This window comes from Diadema setosum, chromosome 10 (assembly GCF_964275005.1).
Source record: "Diadema setosum chromosome 10, eeDiaSeto1, whole genome shotgun sequence".
NCBI classification, from domain to species: domain Eukaryota; kingdom Metazoa; phylum Echinodermata; class Echinoidea; order Diadematoida; family Diadematidae; genus Diadema; species Diadema setosum.
The window spans coordinates 23,515,777-23,541,230 of record NC_092694.1 but is presented as its reverse complement, the minus strand read 5'-3'; the positions used below and the strand labels follow the sequence as shown (position 1 = coordinate 23,541,230).

The following is a 25,454-nucleotide window of genomic DNA, read 5'->3' as shown; positions in this document are numbered from 1 at the left end:
TCCACTGATCTGCTTAACCCAATGCACTGAACAACTTAACCCAATGTTGAGGCATGACAAATGATTGGTTCTTGCCTGTTAATTTGGAGGATAATTGCCTGTACTAAGTGCGTTCTCATTCAGGCAAGCGAAATGATTCTGTCGCGGTTCAAGTAATTTAGAAATTCAGTGATTTTCTGTGTTTGTTACCAAATCTAATGAGGCTTCTTATCCTTTTGACAGTTAATATTTGGATTACAATGTATACAATGCATGTATTCGGTTTATTTCACATCATAAGTCAAGTTATGACAGCACCAAATTATACTTTAAGCAGTGTGCCAAGTTTGTCGATGGTATACGCACTAAATCAAAGTTTCGTCAATCATGTCAAACGCATAAAGTCTGTCCTGTTCTGTTTTATTTCCATCATTTTACAAAACAATGATCGTGAGCGCAGCGCAGGGAATGCAAGAACCGCGTCTACAAAGAATCCATGATTTTCAACAAATGCCATATAAACATAAGAAGGCGTATATTATCATTATGTACCGAATTCACTTAAAATCAATACGCAGAAGAGATATTGTACTCGGTGTACAGTGTAACGTCGCTATAAGGACGTTGCATATTGTCACAAATGTACACACAAGTAGTTATGTACATGTATCAAGGCTGTATGCATGGTTGTTTTAATGTGTATGTACACAGGTGGACCAGAATAATGGAGAACATTCTATATGATATAGATATATAGTACATACAGGCTGACCAGATCAGTGGAGAATTTTCTACGTGGTATAAAATGTAGCTACAGTACATGTATGCATGTGACAGGAAATACATTATAGCTCACTCAATCTAGAATGATTTAACCCATTCCAGAAAATTCTGGGAAGTGCTTACATATTTGACTGAGTGAGGCACTGTCCCTGTAGCCCAATGTGATTGGTAGTTAATTTTGGCAATGACGTTATGCACATAGTTAGACAGTGAGTCATCCAGGATTCCTGGCATTTGGACTTGCTAGTATGTTCAGGTATGTGGCCCCAGGTTGGAGAAAATTACAGAATGTACTAGAAAGGGGTGAATGGATAGTATATAAGCCGGAGAAATTCTGAGGTAGGTAGAGTACCCAACACCTCTGCTCTGAGAGTTACGTCACTTCTGGCTCTGAAGCGACTTGTTATAGTCAGTCCTGTGTTACCGTACCTGCTGACCTGCTATACAAACTGTGTTTGTGGAGATAAGGCCTGGGAGACATTTTGCCTGCAGATAATTAATTTGCCTACATTGGAGAGAGACTCCATATTTTAGTGTCAACGGACATTATTACGGCAAAGCTGTGACGGGCTGGATTCCTTGCTGGACATTATAAAGTGAATCATCATTCCACGCATCAGCTGGACGTGGTTGTCATAACATTTGGATTCTGCCCGTTTCCTGTGGATTCTGCACGTTTCGCTGTGGACGTATATCCTGGATTTTTACCCCGGATTAATACCGAGGATTATCACAACCTGCGCCTCTGGATTTACGTCTGAGGTATCATTCATCGGTGCATCGCGGATCATTCATCTGTGCATCGAACATCGTATCTGGACACTGTCAAAGAATTACTTGCTTTCAAATTTGGCTGTACTACGTGTACGTGATTCCACTACCGATTTATAATTGTTTCTATTGATCATTATTGTACTGATGTGAAAACCGATTACGAGTCTGTATCCACAATATCACTGTTAATAAACCGCCTGAACATAAGTTGATTGTTTCTTTTGTGCGATCATTCTCAGTGTGATTTTGGTCGTAACAATATAAATTCCTTATAAGCATAAGACAGGCATATATATTAATCATTATGTAGGCGCATTCACTGAAAAGAAACATGCATTATTGCAGAAGAGATGGAATGTATACTTAGTGTATTTGCAGTGTAACCTCGTTATAAGGAGGTTGCATATAAGACAGGCATATAAAATCATTATGTACCGCATTCACTTAAAGTCAATACGCAGAAGAGATAATTGTTCTCAGTATATATATATATATATATATATATATATGAAGAGTTTGTTTGCAAAAACCGATAAGTCCATATTTGTCAAATGGAGATGTTTGCGATTAAAGGTCAAGAAAAATAAAGAGAATAATAAGAAAATGTTTGCTTCTTTTGACCATAACTTTAAAAATGTACCTTTATATGTAATGACCGATATATCATTTAAAAGGTATTATTTTGTTCTTTATGACAGAAACCGTAATTCAAAATCTTCAAAAATGGACTTATCGGTTTTTGCAAACAAACTCTTCATATATATAGTGTAACCTCGTTGTATATAAAGCGGTTGAATATAATGAAACCCTCTTATGACAAATTGTCATTTGCATGTCCCAACTCTTCATGTTTCTTGGCTTTTGTTACCCTGACATCATCAGAAACCTGACGTAATAAGGTAATTGTCATGATATTAGTCCCTCTGTATAATGTAATCATATATCAACTAACAATTGACTAATGGGGGGGGGGGCAGGATACAGGCCGAAAACTTGGCACACTCAATCACTCTACTCGATGAAATGGGAATTTGGAACCGAAGAGTGAGTTTCTCAACTCAGCCAATATGCTCAACTATATTATTCGGTGATGCATTAAATTCTAGACATGGAGACACATAAATTTTATGATATCTAATTAGTCCACGATATCAATAGACCTAGAAACAAGTGCCAACTGTATCAATAACATTGGATAAAGTATGCAGGTTTGGTATTTAGAAGAAACAGACACAGTTTGATAGATGTCTAAATGTTGAGAAGGGGGAAGTCTCCCATTTCTAATGTTCTTATATTGGGGTGAAGTAAGTATACATGTGGAAAGAAGCATGAATATTACTGGAAACATACCATGCTGTAATTAACAAACAATTAATGCATAAATAAAAACCATCGTGAAATAAGGTTTTCAGTGTATATGAAGTGTTTATTTTGTTTTGTTTTTTTGTCGTCGCTGTCTTTTTTTTTAAGAAAAAGAAAGATGTGAAATAAACTTGAAAACAAAGAATATCCCATTTCCTTTTATGTCCCACGTACGTCGTTCTACGTTATGCTGTAAAACCAATTGGCTGTCTTTTTTTAAGAAAAAGAAAGATGTGAAATAAACTTTAACAACATTACTTGAAAACAAAGAATTCCTGTTTCCTTTTATGACCCACGTACGTCCTTCTACGTCATGCAGTAAAACCAATGTAACTGTCTTCAGTGGAGTAAGTATACATAATTTCATCGTTTATGACGTGACACTGAGTATATAGTTTAACAATATATATAGGAGAAGGCCTACTTGTTTTAGTTTCTCACTATCTCACTCACTGGCAGTGGCGTACCGTGGGTCAAGACTTTGGGGGGGGGGCACCTCGTGGAAAAGTATCAGGAGAATGGCATAGCGATTAAATGTGAGCGAGCTTGAAAATTTGAACATTTTACAGTCCCCAAACTGCTGTTTGTAGCTATATCTTTTCGCTTTGGAAATTAAGGGGGGGGGGGGCGCACCGGGCACAACCATGACAACTTACTGCTGGCAATTACTGTCAGCAATATCAGGAGAATGGTATAACGTTTAAATACTAATTTTGACATTTTACAGTCCCAAAACTGTCGTTTGTAGCTATATTTTTTGCGCCGGGCGCAACTGCTGGCAATTACTGGCAGCAACATCAGGAGAATGGCATAACGTTTAAATGCGAGCGAGCGAAGCGAGCGAGCTTGAAAATGTAGACATTTTACAGTGTAAAAACTGTCGTTTGTAGGTATATCTTTTAGCTTTGGAAATTAAGGGGGGCAACGGGCACAACTGCTGGCAATTACTGGCAGCAACATCAGGAGAATGGCATAACGATTAAATGCGAGCGAGCGAAGCGAGCGAGCTTGAAAATTTGGACATTTTACAATCCCAAAACTGCCGTTTGTAGCTATATTTTTTTAATTGGAAATTAAGGGGGGCGCACCGGGCGCAACTGCTGGCAATTACTGGCAGCAACATCAGGAGAACGGCATAGCAATTAAATGCGAGCGAGCGAAGCGAGCGAGCTTGAAAGTTTTGACATTTTACAGTCCAAAAACTGCCGTTTCTAGCTATATTTTTTTTTTCGCTTTGGAAATTAAGGGGGGGGGGCAGTGCGCCCCCTGGATCCGCCACTGGTAGTCAAGGATGTCGCTTTATGTTCATGATTGGGGGAGGTATGACCAGCGAAGGGGCGTCGAAGGACCAAGCAGGGGAAAGAAGTCCAAAATATGCACTTTAGAGCATCCCCTAATTGTTTGTATTTGTGTGTGTGTGTGTTTTATATACATGATGGAAAAGTTAGGAAATAACCCACTTCAAGTCTTATTATTGGCAATGCAAGGCATTTTGATATAGACTAGTAGTAACAACTATGTAAAGCAACACTGCAAAATCAATGATCTAGCTGATATAACGAAGCGTGAGGTACAAAGGTACACATTCTAAATCATATTGCGCAACATTGCAGTGACTCTTTGCCGTTCGGATGTTCTGAGTACACTGCGATGCGCATATCTTGCTTCTATTCAGAATGCCAATTATAAGGAGGAATCACGCTGAATCACAATCTTTTGTCGGCTCCGGGCTTTTGAACAATGTTTCACACTACATACCTCTTTAATTATGATTAAAAGAAATCTTAGAAAAATATCTTACTTCTTGATCACCCTTTCATGTCGATTTCAAAAGCAGTTTACCCACCCTGGAATTACCTTTTTTCTTTTTTTTTTTAAACCAACGGATTATGGGGGGGGGGGGGCACGTACCCCCCCCCCCCCCCCGTAGTTACGCCACTGCTCACTGGTCTCCTGAGTCGTTAACAGGTATTAGCCCACATTTTGCACACCCACGAAAATCAAAACTGCATAAAACAGGTCCAATATGACTTCAAGTATTATTGATGCGCTTACTAAAAAGGAGCACATAATTGGAGTTTTTATGGATCTTAGTAAAGCGTTTGACACTATTGATCATGACATTTTACTTGAAAAATTACATAATTATGGTGTGAGAGGGATTACTCTGTCGTGGTTCAGAAGTTATTTAAGTCATCGAAAACAATATGTTGCATTTAAATCCACTCACTCAACATATTCTAACGTGTTATGCGGTGTCCCTCAGGGATCTATCCTCGGGCCCCTACTCTTTTTGATTTATATTAATGATATTATCAACTCCTCTCCTCGTTTAAACTTCATCTTATTTGCAGACGACACCAATGTTTTTTATTCCCACAGGGACATTGTAACACTGGTTGATACATTAAATACGGAATTAAGCAACATCTCGAAATGGTTTAGAAGTAATAAGCTTTCATTGAATATTGATAAGACATGTTTTATACACTTTCATACGTTGCAATCCCAACCCACCCTTCCTCAAAGTATTTTTATTGATGATATAAACATTGCTGAGAAACATTCAACCAAGTTCCTAGGAGTGACCCTAGATAGCAATCTATCTTGGAATACTCATGTTCAGAATATTACAACAGCAATATCTAAAGCAACTGGTGTTTTAAGAAGAATAAAATATTTAATTAATGATCAAACTTTAATTATGTTATACAATACTTTATTTTTACCATATGTAATGTACTGTAATATTGTATGGGGCAACAGTAGCAAAACAAAATTGAACACAATTTTTCTTCTCCAGAAAATGGCTCTTCGTATATGCACACATTCAAATTTTTTGGCTCACACTGATCCCATATTTTATCGCCTAAAAACTTTGAAGGCCCATGATATACATCTATACCTAACTGCCATATTTATGTATAAACACACTCGAAATTTATTACCATTTTTTCATAATACCCTAGTAACCAATGACCATAGTCACTTATACCCTACCCGTCGTTCCCATGATTTTCATTTAAGTAATCCGAAGCTTTTACTTGCTCAAAAGTCAATTAGACATCAAGGTCCGGATACATGGAACACTCTTCCTGAGGAGTTGAAACAGTGTGCCTCCTTGTTTTCATTTAAAGCAAACTTAAAGAAGTATATTTTATTACAATATACTTCAAATACGAACTAAAAACAAACAAATTATACAATTAATGTTGGTCTCCCGATAGCAACAACGCATATCGTCCCCTCTTTCAGTAAACCAATTTTATTATTCTAAATTCCAGCCTATCTGCCATTGTGCACCTTCAAGCATCTGCACACACATTCACCACCACCACCATCACACACTAGAGTTTATTTTCCCCTGCTACCTTCGCAGCAGAATTTATATCGTTACGAATCTAGTACGTCCTTATCTTTTCCTCGGGCCGGCCATCTTTTCAAGCAATGCTTATAATGGCGGCCCTCTGCATAATCGTTTCTTAACTATAAATGTTATTCTTATCACTGCTGCATAGACATGCATATTGTATATTATATTTCTTTCATATCGTTGTTTATGCAAGTCAAAAGACTGTGTTAAATGTATTTTATATATTTCCTGCATCTTCATGATTATGTAACTTATGTATATTGATTTGCAGAAAATAAAGTATCTATCAAACAAAACAAGTACAAGTTATAGCAGTAACATACCTCACCTGTTGCTCTTTGTCTATACCATTCGATAAAAGAGAGAAAATCATCGTTTTAAAATCAATTTTCAAACCGGGTCAACCCGACCCAAAATCGAACTAGAGATTGTAATTTGTCATCACCGACAAATTAAGGTGATCCGATTTCTTTTTTAATCAATGATTCGAATCGTGATAGTGCAAAGTCTCAGCTACAACATACTAAAATCTGAGAGAAATTCACCGAAGCATAAGCAAGATAGTGCTCGATAAAGAGAGTCATGTCAATTTTCACATCTAAAAAAATTCCCTCCCATAGAGATAACACGTCATAGCGAAAATAGAAAAAGAAGTACATATGACCTTTGACCCCACTTTGCACAGACAAGATGGCATCTGAGCAAAAAGTGGTTATTTTATGAAATGATCCCTTTAACATGGTCTTTACGTGTGCAAAATATGGGAAAGATAGGACATGTATTCACCAAGATACAGGATGAAACATCTATGACCTTTGACCCTAATTTACATACCCAAGATGGCGTCTGATCAAGTCGTTGTTGTTTTATGAAATAATGTTCGTGACATGAACTAAATATGTGCAAAATATGGTGGTGATAGGGTATGTTTTTCTTGAGTTATTGCACATAACGTTGCAAAAAGAAAGAAATATTTCAATACATCGAAGATAAACTTTAATTTCAAGTAAGTTTTTTGACGTGATCCCGACATCGTATGAAAAAACGAAGGGCACACTTACGATAGCCCAAAGTCTCAGCTACAACATATTAAAATCTGGGAAAAATTCACCGAAGCATAAGTGAGCTTGTGCTCGAAAAAGATAGTCATGTCAATTTTCACTTCCAGAAAAACTGCTCTCCCATAGAGATAACACGTAAACTGGTCAAATTTCACAAGGATACTTTCAATCCATTTTTACGAGGTGATGACGTCATCCAATCAAAAGTTTGTAATTATAAATATGAAAGAACATTAAATAAGCTACAACATACTGAAAGTTAGGTGAAAATCGGCAAAGGATAAGTGAGATACGCTCGAGTGAACTTGAATTTTGAAGACGTCATTTTGAAAATTTACTTTTTTTACTTTTTTAAGAAATCTGATATCTTTTAATCATTTTTTCAGTATCGCCAACCCATGAAATGATATGTACAACTCATCAGCTTTCAAAATATGTAAAGAAAATGGGGGGTCACCGTCCATCCTGACGAGTAAAATCGGATTTAAAATTGGCGGTTTGTTGGCATTGTTGCACTGTATATCGCCATTGACGCGCGCGCGGAATTTCAACTTTGACGGGCCCGTATGACGTTATATTGAGTCGGATTGACATGAAACTTGGTAGAAACGTTCGTTGACATTTCAGACATCCGATACGTGTGAAAAAACGGGAAATTTCTATTGCATATGAGCTGTGCGTGCGTATATGCGCGCGCGCGTACGCGTCCGTCGATTTTTTCTGAAATACTCCAAATGACCTGAAACGTGTGCAAAACAATTTTGAGCTCGATTGGAGCATGTTAAAATTTCAACGCGCGCGTACGCGCTCGTTTACTATGAACGTGACTAAATTTTATGAAATATATCAATAGAGCTTGACTTGAACTATATGATATGTAAATTTCATTGAGAAAATCCATTCCATTAATGAGATACGAATGTGAACGTGTTTTCAGATAATGACGTCATAGTGACGTCATGGTTGACTGATCACAGTGATACATTAGATCTGTCGTCCTTATGACGTGATACATATATGGTATCAGTTTAGAAGTGATAGGTGAATGACTTTTTGAGTTAACCTCTGCACAACATTTGAGGAGAAAGAAATAAAGAAGAAGAAAGAATCCGTACAGATACAATAGGTGATCCGAGAGGATACTCGGATCACCTAATTACGAGCGCGGGCTAGCTACGTACATGTAACTTACACATGTATCGCATGCATGTAGTACGTACGTGGACCGGAGCTAGCGAGCGTTATACGCATGCATACGGTGCATTTTCATTTATTTTCATGAAAGTAATGGACTAATTGGAACGAAATTTTGCACAGGTGTTACTGAAATCATACCCAAACTCCATGCTAACTATGAGACCAATTGCTGCAGGTTTACAAATGTGGGCTAATACCTTTAAAAAGGAAGTTTATTGAATATTTTGAGAATCAGGGGAAATTTATCAAATCCCGCAATCAAAGTTTGAGATTCCTGCGAGTTTTGAAAATTCCTCATATAAATCAGTGATTGTTTTTATCTTTAAAAGTATCAAACAATCTTTAGCAGTGTTCCGTATACATAGTAACACTGAGCGCCCTACGGCGTGCTGTCAAAGGGTTTCTCGGAGGACGTCCGCAATGATAAACTGAACACGGTGAATTATCGTTTCAAATCAATTGTGTCATCCGAATCTTTTATTTAAACAAAGTCGGCGCAATGTGGGATGTTGTCTCCCGAATGTCAATACAAAGTCACCGAAAGAAAAATGTTTTTCGGGAAGAAAAAGGCAAGACAAAAATACCTGTGTAAAACCAAATTGTTTTCTAATATCCTAATTTCTGATAGGCCCCTATACGCTATATGAGCTCCTGCAGTTCTACGAATGAAATCCCCCTATGAATACAGCCCCTACATATCAAAGGCACTTTCCCGTTTTCGACAGCCGCGCGATGACTGTGCAGTAGGGAGCTTTAGATTTTAGACGCGCGGACGTTCAAAGAGAAAAAAAAAAAACATGATCTGAGTGTGCGCAGTAACTTGATCCGCGCTACTGCGCACGCTCAGAACATGTTTTTTTTCTCTTTGAACGTCCGCGCGTCTAAAATCTAAAGCTCCCTAGTATTGCTCAGGCGAAGCCGGATCCTGGCGTCGGATACGCGGTTCACGCGAGGTGGCTGACGCCTGTTCCTGCAGTCCGTCGCGGCGTGAAGTGTATACGCTCGCGTATTTTTTATTTACACCACTGCTCCGCCACAATATAAAAAAAAAAAAAAAAAAAAAACCCAAAGAAACGGCTCGCGCCCTAAGACTACGAGTATAGGGACTCTACCTAAGACAAATTGTGTTCGCATATAAGTAGGGCCTACTTCTTAATAACAATGACCACCGCTCTCGGCATCACCTCGCTTTGGCACGGTGTGTTAGGGTTTGGATTGATAATCAGAAGGTCTGGTGTCACGGTGGTTCGACTCCCTATTGGGGTCTTGCTCAACATCTTGTTTTCATTTTTGCTCTTAATTTCTAAAGTATATGTAACGGTTTATTCCGTCAGGCTCAAGGCTTGAGAGAATGATAAAGTCAAAGACTTGATAGCCGTTTCTTACGTATTTCTGGGCATTGTGGCGGAGCAGTGGTGTAAATAAAAAATACGCATACGATGGCGTGGTAGCACGGCGTGGCCGGATACACACGGTCGAGTGGCGTGGGTATTGTCCGGTTCGCCGGTGTCTGCCTGTTTCTGTCCACAGCTGGGCGTGGGATTACTCGCAGACTCAAAGACTGGGCGGTATCCGCCTCCGGATACGTCCTCCGGACAAGTCCGGATACTCAGTGCCTGGATACGGACGGCTACGTTAATATAACCACAAATCCCTGGTCAAAATCCACTTCTCTACCCAACTATTAATCCTCAACTTCTATAATACAACATTTGTGCTCACCATAGCAGTGATGTGTTAAGGTACAAATATATCTGAACATCCTCAGCTTATTATCACATCAACTTTCTCCTTTCATGTTCATTTTAACCTCTCCTGCGAAAGAATACGAAAAAATTGTGTCACATTTCGGTTCTGTTGCAATAAATTGCCATACAACGAAATACATAAGCACAGCAATGCTTACACTTTGTGAAACCTGCGACCAATTAAAAAAAAAAATCACCTAATTAATGGGACAGTTATCAAAATCCAGCGATAGAATTGATCTACAAACAATGCAAATCTCTCCCGTAAAAGCTCACTCTTTTCTAACTTCTTTTACCAACTTTGCATATATGCTCCTTACACTGTATCTCTCGTGTTTCTAAAATTCCCATCCGAATTTTACGGATAACATACTTTCTCTGAACATTTTTTTAAAGAATATTTTATTCTTCATCAATGGAAACATAATATACAAATAAATTGATACAAAAATCTCCGGACCAATTTTATAGTCCTTTTCATCAATGGATGCAAAACTGATACCAAAACTTTACATCGGTTTAACATGTTTTGATACACTCTGGTACATTTTTTTCACAATCAATATATACAATCCATATATATAAACATCTCTTCTTTTCTAGTTTTACATTACTAATTCCTCAATCTCTTAACAATTTTTTTTCTTTCATTACATAATAAATTCTATTAACTGAATCACTTACCCCCAAAATATTTCTTTTCAGCTTTCATACAGTCCAACCTAACATATCAATATCCATTGATTGAAGTTTTTTGTTAAAAAAAAAAAAACAAAACAACCCCCCTCGCTACCCCCCCCCCCACTACTCAAAACCCCCGTCCATTCTCCCTCTTACTACCCCACCCCATCCCCCCTCCCCCTTCCAAAACCCCCATCACAACAAAACCTCAAAAGCAACTGAGAACCTGTGTGTCCTGACTTACATTATAACACTTAATACGAGTGCGTGGAAAAGGCATTTCCTGGTGGATGTGCGGCAGACCATACTCTGTTAAATAAACGCAAAGATAATTCTCAATTCTTTTTCCAGTTTTCCCACTTTTGTAAATGTATTGACAACGTATTACGTATAACTGCTATTTTTTCTTTTTCTAACCTATCCTGCTCTATAGACCTTTTAATTAAATATTCCGTTGGGGATGTCTTATTTTTCCTTCCTAAAAAAAGCAATTTCTTCACCAAAATTATAACATGGTTAACTAATTGAGCTTTTCCTTTATCTGGTAGCTCTATACCAAAAACGATCTCTTCCCAACTCAACTGTTGCAAATCAACATATTCAAAGAAAGTACTACATTTTCCCCAAACTTTCGTAGCAAAATCACATGTATAAAATATATGTTTATACGTCTCTTCCTCATTATGACAAAAAGAACATAAATTATCATTTACGAACTTAAACTGAAATAATTGATGATTTGTGTACACTATTCCATGCAATAATCTATATTGAAAATCCCTCAAAGCAGAACTCAAAGTGCTACTTCTTATCCTACTAAAAATACATTTTATATCTCTATTAGAAAAATCACAAAAATATAAATTTCTCATTTTTTCTATCATCACTTACTTTCTTCACTAATTCAACATAAATGTCTTTAGAGGTAATATTTTCCAGAGGAAATTTTAATTTCCTCTGGAACATTAATTTCTGAATCGATTCACAGCTACACTTTATCGATCCTCATACATATCGCCCTTAACGTAGATTTTATATGTGTATCAACCCAGATCGATAATATTACTAATATCATAATTATTACAATTATCGGAAAAGAATATCATAGCACTTACACCAGCAACAAAACTCATCGTTTAGGATTAGAATCTAATTGCTATTTCCTTTACTCAAACGATCTCACTTTTGACGTAATACAAACAACCTAACCCTCTCGCTACCAGACCAGTTCTCTCTCTGGCTTAAATATTTTAGCTCATTACGTACACAAAAACAAGCATCATTTCAAGCTATATTTCAAGAACCTCACGTGGTGTATTTGCTTTATACTCCTTAACATTAACATTTCCTTACTACTATTCTAATCGATTCAAAAAAAAAAAAAAAAAAAACTTCTCTCCTACCGGGTGCTAAATTGAATACCAAATTCTGCAAAACATACAGCTTCTCGGTCCCTTTTCCTTTTTGAGTGACGGCAGCGGTGTCTACGGGGAATGCACCAAGCGACGTAGCCGAATTAAATGCAATGATGCTCAGGCCCTGCTCGCTTGGCTTGTCAACCTGTACCCGTCTGCGCACCTTCTCGACAGCCCGCCTCAAATGCAACTGTTCACTCTCGCTGCTCACTCACTTCACACCCATTAACCCACACCCTAACCACACATTCCTCTCACATACCATTCAAATCATATTTACATAATCTTCTCCAAAATATTTGTCTACATATCACCAGCTCCCTCTATTGACACCTAAACAAAATATACTCTCATTACCAATGTCACATTCATTTTGACACGTGCCTTTGCCAATGTCATTATCATTCTTCATGCGACACTAACCTTCGACCTTGCCAATAACAATGGAAACTGACGAAACTGTACGCGAGCCCGGTCAATGTGTGCATGCAAGTTGTAAGCAAAGAGCGTAGGTTTCTACGCTCTTTGTTGTAAGTCCTTCCCGGTTCATTATTTCGGCACCGTTGCCTGTACACGACTGCCGCATTAATTAATTGGCTTGACTGCATGCATACCAAAATACCTTTTTGCTGCATGGGAAGGTAAGTTTTACTTGGTCCATCGCCGTGGACGTGTAGCACATTAATAAGACTAATGACGGATTTAGACACACATGGCATATGGGAGGCTGGCGATGCCATGGCGGCAATTCGAAAAACATAAGTCTTTATGGCGAGCAGACGACAGTGTCACGACAAGGCATTTGAGTGTATGGGAGCTTCTGCACTTTGAATGGATCTTTGTACAAAAATGTGCTAAATTTATTTTATTTTGTAGGATAGTTTTCACTCAGACCAAGCACTTACTCTGCTAGTATGGAAGCATGGGAGAGACAACTTTTTCAAGTGTAATTATACGATGACAGTGAGCGGTTGAAATTTAAAAAGAGCTTCTATTTCAGTTTTGAAAGTGCTCTGCGTGAAGCGTGAAACTCTCGATATTACAGGGGATGACGGGTAGTCCCACGCATGTATTTTGAGCGTGGCGTGATGCAGCTGATTCAACGTAATTTATAATTGAACGACCGAACATGAATTGAATTGAATGAAGTATGATTGTCCATGAATTCGAATGTGGAAATATACCCTTTACCTGTGTTACTTTCGAGAGATATAAATATACACAAGTAACGATTATTCAAAGAACAAGATATATGCATATCATACAGCTCTAGAGAACATTATATTGTAGTACCGGTATTTCTAAATTGTTCCGGAAAATGACAGATGACTCTAATCAGGTCAAAGCATCTTGGATATATCTAGCTCAATTTGGTAATCTAAATAAATTCCATAATAGTAATATTTTCTTTGATATTCAGTCTTTCGAAAAATACTCTTGACAGCATCGTCATCTTAACATAGGACCTATGCATGCAATCCTCCTCAATTCATCTTCATCTGCTATTTAATAACGTATTTTATTTTTAACATTTTGAGCAGCAGTGTTCTGCATGATAATGACAACATCACATCACAAGACAACAATATTAAACCTATATTGTGAATTAATGAACATGGAATTCTTTATGGCATGACGATTGTAGGCCTATACTATAGTCGGATGTTTTTGGTACGAAACTGGCGGAAACGGGCATGATTGGTACAAGGCACACGTAATCTGATCCCTGAGCAATTGTGCTGTCTAACTGGCAAAACATATTGCCAAGTTTAACTTCGAGAAGTCTTCGCGAAGTTTGTTCGTCTGCCAAACTTTTCAAACTTTCCAAAGTTTGGGTCACTGGTGCGCATGCGCAACATAGAAGAAAGCGCGCGCCGTCTGACAACTAATGATTGTGACATAGGAACACACATACACATGCACACACGCACACACACACACACACACACACACACACACACATACCTGCATTCCAATAAGGCACCGCCCGCAAGCTTGTACAGGTATTGAACTGGTCACGTGACAATAATTTTGCGAAGTTTTAGTTGCGATCGTTCAGATTTCCTTGTTTGGGTGGGAAGTTCCGCAAAAAAAAAAAAAAAAAAAAGTTTGCGGGAAGTTTATGGTCACGCTGGCAAAACCTTGCGAACTTACGCTTTGCCAATGTGACCGCTGCCATACAATGAGAGTCATCCCCCATGACCTTTTCGATTTTTTCAATATATTCTTTGCTAAGCATGCTAAAGGATATGATTAATTCCTCGCAGTTCCCTGCCTATTGTATTACCTTTTGCGCCACCCGTCTAAAGCGAACAGCGCGATTTTGGTTCTTTTTCGTCGTATTTCCGTAGTAGCATAGTTCCAGGATTGGTTGGTCAACAGGTAAGTTGTTTAACATTCGCAAAAAGTAGGGCCTCTGAGTGTCCCCTTACGCAATGTTGTCACATATTCCGACCAGTTAGGCGCGCGTACGCGTGATCAGAGTCTTGTTCCCAAGTAGGTCTTATGGGAACAAGATCTGGATGATTTGTTTTTGCACCCAAATAAATGATATCTTGCAATGTAGGTGTGTCAGTAAAAAAAGAAGAAGATTGAAATATATCTTATGACCAAACCGAAATTGTGTGATAACTGTCTTTCGCGTGGGAAGGGGGGGGGGGGTGAGGCGCTTGTAAAATCACAAGAAAGTAAAGTGTGGCTCTTTGTGTAAAACCTGATGATTATAGAACATATTGAACTTGCGCTGCCCTCAAAATGCACGCTTGGGTTTATTGCACATTATGAAGTATTTTATGCAGAACACTACATTTTAGTTAAAAATTGAAATAGTAGGCCCAATTCTTATTTTATCGATGCCAGTATACTTACATTTTGAGAGAAGAATACTTAATTGTGGCCTTTCTAAATCATGCATCATCAAATCATATCTAATTATCTAATAATATAATCATCATATTTTGTATCGTATCTCATTGCGTCATTGTTATGTACAACACTACATCACATCACTTTAGATTAATAAAGTTATCTAAGTGGCACGTAAAATCTTTATAATTATCATCGTAAGAACTTGATGTCATTTTCTTTTTTCATTTACCCTCCGATTGGGACCTTGCGGCCTTATCAACAGCACAGAGCTGTAAAATGGATACAATTATCGCTGAATAACTCTAATTTGACAGAGATTTTGATGGCTGCCCAGAGTTCCGAGGGACCACCGGAAGCTCTATCACAGTACTGCCATGATGGGATATGGTACCCGAAGGTCGTTCTCAGATCCAGCATCGAAGCACTTCGAAGTCCGTCCCGACGATGTTTGGGTGATCACATTCCCCAAATCAGGTAAACATGAGGGTAACGGGAGAGGGGGAGGGGTGCTTCTTTTACACATCAAGACATGTGTGTGTCTCCCTGTGTGTGTCTTTGAGTAGTACACCGTATAAAAGTTCTAATGTGAGTTAGTGGTGTGTATAAGTAGGAAGCCTTGATGTACAGTATATCATCCTACCTCGGACTAAACCATGTTCACAGGGAAAGTTTACTGTTAAGGTTAATGTTAACATAATTACAATGAATATGAAAACATGAAGCATATCCATTTCATCTTGTTCGTTTACAGTGATAATTCAAGATTACAACAGAGTAGACAGTAAAGTGCCTTATTTTTCTCCTAAGTCTGATGAAGTGATTGCTGCTTCATTAAAATGCTCTAATTTCTAGGAACCCATTGGATAATAGAAATCGTAGCTCTCATCTTGAACGAAGGCTGCCCAGAAAAAGTTGATCGAACTCTGCTTTCTTCGACTGCCGAGATGATTAACCTGGACCAGAAATTCCCGACGAACAAAGAAGAACTGGACAAGGTCCATTGGGACATGTCGCCTTTCTTGGACGTGATTGATAAAGCGCCCTCACCCAGGATGATTCTCACACATCTCCGATTGAATCGTCTGCCTTGCGACATGCTCAAGAAAGCCAAGGTAGGTTGGATATACATGTACTATCAATATCGACGACACGACTAATATATGCTCCGCCGACAATTACCCTGTCGACACTAACTTGCTCTGCCGACATTCGCTCCACCGACATTTACTCTACCGACACTTCCTCTGCTGATAATTCCACTGACATTCTTGCTCCGCCGACCAGTTGCCGACAGTTATTGCTCGCCAACATTTTCGTCGCAGATTGGACATTTTGCGCCGTCGATAGTGTTCCGCAAATGTTATATTTTCGGAGCAAATGTCGCCGGAGCATTTGTCTGCGGAGCAACTGTCGACGAAGCAAATGTCGGCGGATCGAAATTTATCAGTGCAGAATATGTCATGGAAACATTGATATTACCATAGCTGCTCTAATTTTAGAATCGCGTTGTGTTCACCTCTTAAACATATCGATGTCGATTTAGTTGCTTGGGCAGACTTCGGTTGAGGCTCTCTCAGAGGAATTGTCTTTCAGTCTTCTATCGTGATTGGCGTGCAGGTCGAAAACAATTCACCAAGTGTGCGTCTTATGTCCGATTGTGTGCATGCGTCATTTCCCTGCTTTTGATATCTTTTTCTTTTTTGTTTATTGCAGGCTATCTACTGTGTCCGCAATCCGAAGGATATCACAACATCATGGTTTAATTTTCAGTCGGTTTCTGAGATGGTGACGCTCAAATGGGAGGAAAATTTGGAGCAATTCATGCAAGGGAGTAAGTCATACGTGTAGTTACAAACATAATCATAAACAAACGAGGGTGTATGAACATATGAAACAGAGCAACAATGTTTATTCTACATTATTTGAGTTTAAGTCAGTCCGTATCCTTCTTTTCCATTCTTACCATATTAATGATTAAAAATATTTCTTTCTTTTTCTTTTCATCTCAGAAATGCACTGGGGACCCTGGCCTGCACACGTCAAAGAATTCCTGGAATGTCGAGATGAAAAGAATCTGCTAATCGTACAGTACGAGGAGCTTTTGAGGGTAAGGAAGGATCAAGAAAGATACATCTGTGACACCGCTAAATATAATGCGTCCATATGCCGCTAAATGTCAACATGTCCCTATCTTTCTAAAGATTTGTTCCGATCGGTAGGACCTAGGCCTACATCCATCTGCATAGCTACGATCGAAGCACGCGCGGATTTAACGTATCTCTCTGGATGTCTGTCAAGTCGACGAAGATTCGATCGTCACCATCACAAAGTTATGAATCTAATGCTGGTGAATGCGATGGTCCTCGTGTCTGTGGAGACCTATTCTTCAGTGAAGTGTTTGCCACACGCATCTCAGTCATAGTCCTTGTTTGCGTTACCTGGGTAAGCTTGCTGCTGTTGACGCAGGTGACGTCAAGCACGTTTGTTCTCAGCAGCAACTCCTTTGGATTCCTCCTGGTGTGCCACACCTACTCTTACCGTTTGACGCCAGTCAGTTCTGTGGGTTGTCTCGTCTTCCCAAGTGGTTGGGGTCAATGTAACTCGTTTCAAGGACAGCTGTATAAGGTGCCCTTGAACAGTTTTCGTTGTCTCCCTACAGATCTGTTGCCAAGGCCAAGCTCCGAGTAGAAGACCTGTGTGAGCAAGCTGTCTTCAGACATCCTTATCACATGCCATAATTAACTGGGTCTTGGTGACTTTTTGGTTCACGCACTTGTTGGTTGGCGATGTTAAAACCTCGCCACCTGATCCTCAACAAAGTTCTCACCGTCCTCTTGAAGAATTTCTCGAGGGCCTTGATGTGTCTTCTGTACTCCTGTCTCAAGCCATTCAGCAATGATGACAGGACGACAGACTCATACATTTTGACCTCGGTTTTAAGTCTGATGTCATAAGACTTGAATACCTGCGAACGCATTCGACCAACGGAGGAATCAGCTTTCATCTATGGATTGATTGAAAAATTGAAACTCTAAACTGGTCCGGAGTTCCCAGACATTTTGCGTATAGCGATTATTGATATTTGTATGCATGTATAATTTCGTAATAAATCGATTTCTTTGATGTTCTACAGGATCCGATGACAGGTGTCAGGAAAATAGCCGAGCATGTTGGACGCCCTCTATCGGACGAAGTTCTCGAACGGGTTGTGATGAACAGCACGTTTTCTCAAATGAAGAAGACGTATCACAAGCTCGCAGAGTCTGGGCGAGAAAATCTCACCCGAGGCCCCACTGCAAATTCGTTTCTCAACAAAGGCAAGTATTACGGGGTGATGTTCGTTATTCAGAGGATACAATCATACGAAGAATAAGGTTCGTTATTCCGAAACACACAAACTCCCTCTAATTTGCGGTTCGCCGAACGTTTGTGCCCCTATTCCGAAGATTCGTTAATCCGAAAATGAAATGAGGGTCGTCATTCTAGAGGTTTATTAATCTGAAAACAAGATAAGGTTTCTTATTTCGAAGGTTCGTTAATCCGAACGTTTACTAATCTGCGTGAGAACAAGGCGCCTTCGTTACAACGGACACGGTTATAATGAAATGTCGTTATACAACGAAGTAAAGATAATTATCACTAATGTCTACGGTGCAAAAAAGAAATTAACTTCGGTTGTAACGAAATTGCGATTCAACGAAAGAAACATGCTGGTCCTGAGGACTTCATCATAATGGGAGTTGCCTGTAATAATGCTGCTCGATATACTCTACCGAGTATGCAATATCTAATACTTACTTAGTAGTATACAACTGCACAGTGTCTCTACTCGTGTACAGTGAAAATTGAGGCTTTTAAAACTTATCACGTATCATAGTACGCTCTTGATAAAATCAGTTATAAACCCTGGCACTGCCGGGGTGAGATTACGTTTTACTCTTTTTACTAAATTTAGTACCTTCAAATTTTGTCCTTTCGCACGTGCATTTAGAAAAAGAAAAGGATATGAACGTATAGTATTTTCAAGCAATTTTTCTAAAGCACTATTAAACAGCTTTCAGCATTTCCAAAATCATCCTGTACAACAAAATAAATTTTCCCTCATTGTGCCGATATCATGATTGTTTCTTATCCCCGGATAACATCTCGTGTAATTTCTTTCCGTTGTGTTTGTTCCTGTTGCCTTTTTTGTCACAGGTAAGATTGGGCAGTGGAAAACTCGCTTCACTGTGGCACAAAATGAGATCTTCGATGAATGGTATCAGAAAGAGATGGCGGGGACGAATTTCAACATATCCTTCGAATAAAATGGAATACCCCAGCTCTACAAAGGGGAAATCAAAACTGAAAAAAAAAAAACCGTGTACAGATTATTTTTTTTCCTGGTTTAGTGCAAATCGTTTAACACTGAATGTCATCTTACCACACATTTACACTCACTAAAATACGAAATCCCATTTGGGGGTCTTGTTAAAATTAAGTTAATATAGGTCCCTAGAGCAGAAAATGCAATGCAAAGATATGTGTGTAAACTAATAGGAGAACGGTGAGAAAATGATATCACGACACATACAAATTGTTATGGCACAAGTTTACCCCCAAATTTCTTTACATTCTAGTGTATAATCCAATATATTTTAGAAAATAAATCTTCAAAAGATTTTACAATTTGTTTTAAGTTCACACAACGTATCGAATTTGATCCGATACAGTTTCAGGAAAAATTATTCCAGATATTTAGTTGTATTACAAATTAATGAATTATCCCTACATATCAATAAGACCCATTTCACATATTATTTTAAACACTATGTTTAATTGGCTACCATTCCTTTAAACATTAAGATTGATGATTTATTTCTTGAACAGAAATAACGTCCAAATTTCTTGGGCTATTTATTGATAAAAATCTAAGCTAGAATTGTCATGAAAAGCCGTACATTACATTTTAAGTTCTATATCTATAGGCTGAAAAACATGAAAATTATTTCCAAGCTGAAATTCATATTACCTCAATACACTATATTTTTGTATTATAATACTATATTATCACCATTTATTGCAATCGTCTGGGCCAACTGCAGTAAAGCAAAAGACTATCCTATCCCACTTAAAGCATATATACAGCTGTATATACATTGTATAAATAGAGAGCAGTTGACATGTATAATGGATGTTGTACTTTGCTGATTATGATTTATCATTTTTGTAATTTTAAAGTGCTAAAAGTAACCTATATCAAAGCTCTCAAAGCTGCAGTTGTTACCTTTATATAAACAACTTCCCTCATTTTCTGGCAACCTTTTAATTTTCGATGACAGTATTCACTAATAGTCAACACAAAATGCTGGAAATTTTCCCCTCGAGAATCTGAAGTTTTTAATACACTGTAGCACACATATCTACATGATTTTCCAACTGTTCATGTATTACTACATTTTACGCATTGTAAGGTGCCAGTTTTCACCAACAAAATCACACATCTAACTTGTATTGATGCAGTCGTCAGTATTTTACAATTCGTATGGGCCAGTTTTGTTGGATAATTTGAAAAATCCTGTGAGACCGTAAAGAAAAACTAAGAAGATGAGCAGCACCTCTTTGATGCAATGTACAAATTGATGGGTAGCCCTATATAGATGTCTCTTCTCTGTCTGTTTATATGCAATGTTCCTTGTGTATTGTACATGTACTGCATTAGTATTTGTTCCAACCCAATTACAGAACTATTATTTACATTATGGTATTTGTCTAAGGTCAAGGGATCATTTTCAATACGGTCGTTTTTATGCTGCTCATGATTCTGCCACTGTCATCCTTCATACCATGTATTCTTATGCAAACTTTGTAAATCTATTGAAGTATATTAAAGTGTATCTTAAAGTGGAAATCTGAATGAATTGAACTGAATAAAATGGGCAGGGAGCTGCCAATCATACATTATGTCTGCTTGTCAGGGACAACTTCACTCATGGTAGGGCAAGTAAAATAATTGGGTGCTTGCCTATTAAAATGTTAAGGATGCTTGCCCATTTATACTCATTCAGGCATATGGAAATATATTTGCCGTTTGCTCAATGGACATGCCATGTTGGTTAATTTTGAAATTCAAAAACTTTCTTACACTTTTTGCCAATGTAATGAAGCTATCCTTACTATGGCTATAAATGTGCACAGTACATATACTTGGTGTATATTTTCACATAAAGGCACCTTAAAAACTTAACAGATCTCTACTGCACATTTGTATAAGGTACACACACAGAATCAAACTTTCATCAGACACATAAATGTCGCTTCTGTTCTCTTTTATTTCCATCATTTACAAAACAATCATGAGCAGAGCACATGGAACAATGAACTGTAGAGCTGCTTCCACAAACAGTCATTTTTGTTAACACATGCTTAGCAGAAGTCGGGTATATTCATCATTATGTACGCATATCACGTTCACTAAAAAACAATATGAAGAAGAGAAAAAAAATGTGTACAGTGTACATGTCCAGTAGAATGTTGCTATTAAGCGGGTGGATGTAAAAAACCCTCTTACAAAAAGGTGATTTTGTACGTCCAAACTCTTCATACATGTATTTCTGGGAGTTTTACCCCGGTAATTTGAGAAACCTGATATAACAAGGTAATTCTCTCTTCTTCGTTTTTTTTAACATCCTTGTAATAATGATGTCCCCTTGTACGATGTAAACCTTGCCAAGTGAAGGGGGTGGCATAGAGGCTGAAAGCTTGGCACACTTTACCACTCTACCTCCAAGATTCACTTCACGAAATGGAAATTTGGAAAAGAGTGGGTTTCTCAAGTCAGCCGCTACTCAACTTTATCATCTGCTGATGCATCGAATTCTAGACAAGGAGACACATTCCAAATTTTAGTCCACACAATCAAGAGAACTAGCAACAAATGCCAATCGTGCCAATGCACTGTATGAGGTTTGCAGGTTTGGTATATAGAAAAAACAGACAAAACTTGATAGATGTCTGAAGCATGAAGAGGGGAAAATCTCTTTGGTTTTATTTACCCATATGTCACATAATGTGGTGAAGAAATACATGTAGGAGCAGGAATATGACTGGAAATGCTACATCATGCTTATTAATTGACAATGCATTTGTTTTCATATAAAAAAAAAAAAGACATTTTACCTTTAACCTTTTACCTTAAAAAGACCTTTAACACCCTGTGTAATTCTCCATTATGCACTGGAACCAATGACATTTGTTTTCAGTGGAGCAACTAATTTAATCGTTTATTATGTTGTGACAAGTACATGCATATCATTTACAACTAATGACCCACATTACTATGGCTCTAGCATTCACACAACCAGTGATTCAGCAATAACACTATTGCTCATTTCTCTTCATGGAAAGCTCAGTTACACGTACGCGCATGTTCTAAGTGTTTCTAAACATCAACACCGGACAGATGCAAATTTTCAAAAAGAACGCCACTGCAGCCGTCATGATCCAGAAGTACAGTTGTAATACAGTGAAAACATTTTAGCAGTAGCACCTAATCATACCATTCGCAAGGAAGAAACACGGACTTGAATGATGGAATGATGTTAAGTGAGTTCTGTTTCAGAGATCTCCTTTGATCTCTCACATAATGTATCAGGATTCTAAAGGACAGTCCACCTGGAAAAGCCTACAACTTGCCCATACAAACCTGTCAATATTTAATACTCTAAAGTTTCTGAGACTCAACACCTACAAATCACCAGAACATGCGTCAGTCGGTTCATCTGACACCACACACAATACATACTCAGAGTATTAACTTCACTCTTAAGTGAAGGTGCATCTTACACAATTCTACATGGAAATGAAGCATGATCCTAGGCTTGATCTCACTAACTCAAACTGCAATTCTCAACACTATGGTTGATGCATGGTCTTCATGCACCATTGTGTGAGAAATGCTGTCCACAAAATCACAGAATATGAAGACATATACAGTCAACCTCGCATAAGTCGAATCTATTTGGACTGAAAAAACAGTTTTGATCTAGAGAAAATTTGACTTATGAGGGATTAAATTCAATAGCATATAAAGAGGAGGGACTTGAAAAGACCTCCGACTTAGGCGATTATTCGACTTATGTGAGGTCGACTTAAGCAAGGTTGACTGTATTTGTATTATGTCAAGAGCATGGTGTGGATTGTACCCTGTCCTCATTTACATGAACATAGAAAGGCAGGGGTCTTGCAGTTCAAACTTGCCTTGGTAGACACAAGACATTCTCCTTTTTGAAGGAAATTTACAATCACATGGGATAAAGATAGGTATGCTCAATATTGTCAATTTTTTACAGATGTGAATAAGTGCTATACAAAGCCTTTCTCTCCCAACTTTGGAAGATTCCACAAATCAAACGGAGGCAAATGCACCTTTTTCTGCCCGTAATAAGTACTCATTAGCATTCACAAAAACAGAAGGGCAGAATATGATTAGCAACTGACAATCATGTAGACATAATTTTGAAATGTGTCGGCTTTATGACGATGGTTGATATTCACATTTGGCGAATTTTAACATCAGTTTGATGCTTATTTATTCCACTGTTGCATCCTGGGTCCACCCCTGCCACGACCTGCACATTGGAAAAAAGAAATGAATAAAAAAAAAATGTTAAGACCCACTCAGTAAAAGTTTAAGAAACAATTCTGCTGCTAAACAGTTTTGTTGTAAATTATCACATGTTTATATATTGCATATCATCTCAGGAACTTGATACAGATGCCTTGATAAAGATGACTTGTTTTCGTACTGAACAAGTCATTTTGGCAAATACAGTGGACTCCCATTATAAAGAAGTCCTTGGGACGAGCAGTTTTCTTTCATTTTATCGAAATTTCATTATAACCAAACAAAAAAACAATAGGAAGTCAGAGTGGATAATGTTGCGACCTGAATTTTTACTTCATTGTAACTAAGCAACAAAAGAATATAAATTAATATCTTTCTGATGATTCCTTTTTCAGAAGGTTTAAAGATCAGTTACACAATATTGGGTAGGAGGCTATTCTCGACTTTTGTGAGATAAATGGGTATTCTGAAACCATCTGGCCCTTTGATGATTAAAGCCACTGCACAATACTCATATGCAGCCACATGCTGGAATTACAAATGGTGCCCTCTTTTGGTGGAAGTGCCTTTCCAGACAAGGAGATACATTGATTAACATTTCTAATTTGTCTTATTGCCTTTCCATTTTTTTTTAAAATGACGTTTAAAAATCATTCCAAAGCATGGAGACCTAAGAAAGCACTCATTATTGACATATAAGGAAATTTCTAATCACAGAGATTCAATTTTCAGAGCATGGAAATACAGCTAAGGCATCCTGTAACACAACCCCTTTCACAGACTAACACCGACAACACACCATACCTGCACAAACACAAACACAAACACACATAGAGGTACACTTGTACCTGGTCATCGTGGTAGACAGTTCAGGTGCTTAGTAATATAATATGGACTGGCCTTGAGGGGGATATGACATTTATTGCCTGAACTATAATTGTATTGCCTGAGTCGAAGACAAGGGCAACGCAATTCTAGTGAGGGCAATTAATGTTGTATCCCCCTAAAGTAGACAGTCCATATCATTATTATTACCCATTTCAGGCATCTTGAGCAGAAAAATAAATCATTACAATGTAGATTGTTTTACAACTTCCCAATTCACGGTTTATTTTCCACTCGGTGCCAGCTCGAGCTCTACGCCACACTGTGCGCTGCATCCCTGTACAAAGCTCAGGTATGCCGTGCACGTACATAACAGCCAACTCATACAGATGCAGGGATTGTCCCCTATTTTTACGTGTTCACCACTGGGAATTTGCCCTCTGTCGCGAAACTCGGGTATGCGGAGCGTGTAGAAACAGCAAGGCTCACACAGCAACAGCGATCGTCCTTTAGTTTTACGTGTTAACCTATGGGACTTTGCCCTTCGTCGTGAAACTACTCCGCGAGAAACTCTCATTAACAGCAAATTTTCCTCACTTGGAGCTCAAGTGCCCGGATGCTATATTCCGCTCGTTTTTAACACGCAAAATCCCATAGGCGTATGCCAAAGAGGGGAATATGAGAAATTTACCCCTCTTCTCCCTGCTGGCACGCAATGCCGCGCGTAAGATGAGGGAATACAATTTCGAAGAACCACAGCTCAGATGCCTGATATGGGTAATA

The 25,454-nt window shown here is 38.3% G+C and overlaps 1 protein-coding gene and 1 pseudogene across 1 annotated transcript in view; one reads left to right on the top strand and one right to left on the bottom strand.

Moving 5' to 3' along the window:
- Window positions 1-15,563: 15,563 nt before the first annotated feature.
- On the top strand, window positions 15,564-19,548 carry LOC140234335 (sulfotransferase 1C4-like; annotated as a pseudogene).
- A 1,986-nt stretch (window positions 19,549-21,534) lies between these two features.
- LOC140234495 (nucleoprotein TPR-like) overlaps window positions 21,535-25,454 on the bottom strand; it is an 86,352-nt gene continuing 82,432 nt past the window's right edge. The window contains exon 60 of the mRNA XM_072314536.1: window positions 21,535-23,850. Coding sequence (XP_072170637.1) covers window positions 23,807-23,850 — 44 coding nt within the window. The 3' untranslated portion in view covers window positions 21,535-23,806. The remainder of the gene's footprint in view (window positions 23,851-25,454) is intronic.